Source organism: Egretta garzetta, unplaced genomic scaffold, assembly GCF_000687185.1.
Source record: "Egretta garzetta isolate BGI_Z169 unplaced genomic scaffold, ASM68718v1 scaffold975, whole genome shotgun sequence".
NCBI lineage: Eukaryota > Metazoa > Chordata > Aves > Pelecaniformes > Ardeidae > Egretta > Egretta garzetta.
This window is the reverse complement of record NW_009259633.1, coordinates 73,419-75,172: the sequence shown is the minus strand read 5'-3', so window position 1 is coordinate 75,172 and position 1,754 is coordinate 73,419. Positions and strand designations below refer to the sequence as shown.

The 1,754-nt window shown below is 49.9% G+C and overlaps 1 protein-coding gene across 1 annotated transcript in view; it reads left to right on the top strand.

Moving 5' to 3' along the window:
* The first annotated feature begins 28 nt into the window (after positions 1–28).
* IQGAP1 (IQ motif containing GTPase activating protein 1) overlaps positions 29–1,754 on the top strand; it is a 71,357-nt gene continuing 69,631 nt past the window's right edge. The window contains exon 1 of the mRNA XM_009638489.2: positions 29–281. Coding sequence (XP_009636784.2) covers positions 272–281 — 10 coding nt within the window. The 5' untranslated portion in view covers positions 29–271. The remainder of the gene's footprint in view (positions 282–1,754) is intronic.

Below are 1,754 nucleotides of genomic sequence, written 5' to 3'. Positions count from 1 at the left end.
TTTTTTTTTTTTTTTTTTTTTTTTACAGAACTGATCACTTAAATGTTGAAACTAGGCACCTCCGTAACACTGTCTGTAAGGCCATCCAGCCAGTGCCTGTTTGACATGAAGACAAGGAACAGGAGAGGCAATAAATGACGCACCTGGATAGACGGACCCTGAGGAGCAGCAGCTAGCAGAGATGGTAACAAAGATCAGAAATCCTACATCGGGGGAGCTGCCACAGGAACTACTGAAATAAAACCTCAGAGGGGTTCAGCTGGATTCTCCGATGATGTGTGGTAATCCTGTTTTGTTTTTCTTATCGGCATGGGTCTTGGGAAGAAGTTTATGAGATTTTTTTTGAGGGAAGATACATTACAGGATTCTTAAGGAGAACAAAACCAGTTCTGCCCTCCACAGTCTACGTGTAGATGTTCTGTTAAATGTCTTCTCGTTATATAACTGCAAAGTGGTCACGTGTGAAGCACTGCGAATAAGTGTTCATAATTGGAACTGTAACTTTTTTACAAACCCTTTTGTTTTGTACTTTGTCTGGCGGTCACCCGTGCAGTTATTTCTGCAGGAGTTGAACTGTGGCATGTAACCCCTATACCCAACCGAACCAGCTTCCGCTGAATCTCCCTTTCATACAGACCCTTTACAAAATTATGCAAATGTACTTTTTCATGGACTCACCGAATCACTGGAACCACCCTCTGGAAGTCTTCTGGCCCAACCCCGCCTGCTCACAGCAGGGTCCGTTAGAGTGGCCTGCCCAGGACTGTGTCTAGTTTGGTTTGAAGTATCTCCAAGAATGGAGACCCCAGAACTTCTCTGGGCAACTTGTTCCAGTGCTTGACCACCTTCAGGGTAAAAATGTTCCTTCTGATGTTTAAGTAGACTTTATTGAATTTTAGTCCCTTGCCTGTTGCTTCTTGCCCTGTCCTCTCAGCCTCTCCTTGTGTGTCAGATGCTCCAAGCCCTTAATCAGTTGTTCAGTCCTTCATTGAACTTGTTCCATTATGTTCATGTCTTCCTTGCACTGGAAAAGCCAGAACTGGTCCCAGTATTCCAGATGTGGTTTCACCAGCACTGGGAAGAGGGGAAGGATCACCTCCCCTACCTCTTGGGGATGCTTTTCCTAGTAGAGGTGATTGGTCTACAGAATTACTGAAGTAAGCTCATGCCCTGGTAGTGAAATTCACGGGACTAATTAAAATAGATGCATGGTGGCATCTTCGATGCTCTGACTCTTGAACAAGAACTAGGCAAAGCAACAGTAATAGATGAGCTTAACATACACTGAGGGGAGGGGAACTTCTCGGGGCTTGGTTGTCTCCTGTGGCAGTGCTGCTGAATGTTGCTGTTGCATGCTGATGTTTCGGGGCAGTCTGCTTCAAATTGGGGCTGACGTTTCAGGTGAGTCACCAGGGTGTGGTCAGCAGAGCTGTTTAGATGTGTCCAGCACGGCCAGGTTTTGCTACTGAGGAGGGCAGATGTAGCTGGGAAGCTGGCAGGAGAAGAGGGCCTAGGCAAGCCTGGCTCAGCAGGGTGTGTGGGAGGGCGCTGGGCTCTCAGGGGCTGGCGTGGTGGGGCTTTGCGCGTAGGGCTGGAAGGGTTGGCGGGGCGGATGTAGGGCCGTGACTGGGCTGACCTGGGCTGCGTCCCATCTAACGGGGCGGGCAGAGCTCAGCTGGGTGCTACCGACGGGGCCGACAGGAAAGCTCAGGGCTGCGGGTGGGCCAGGGCGCGGGCCCCGCGGGACGGGCACG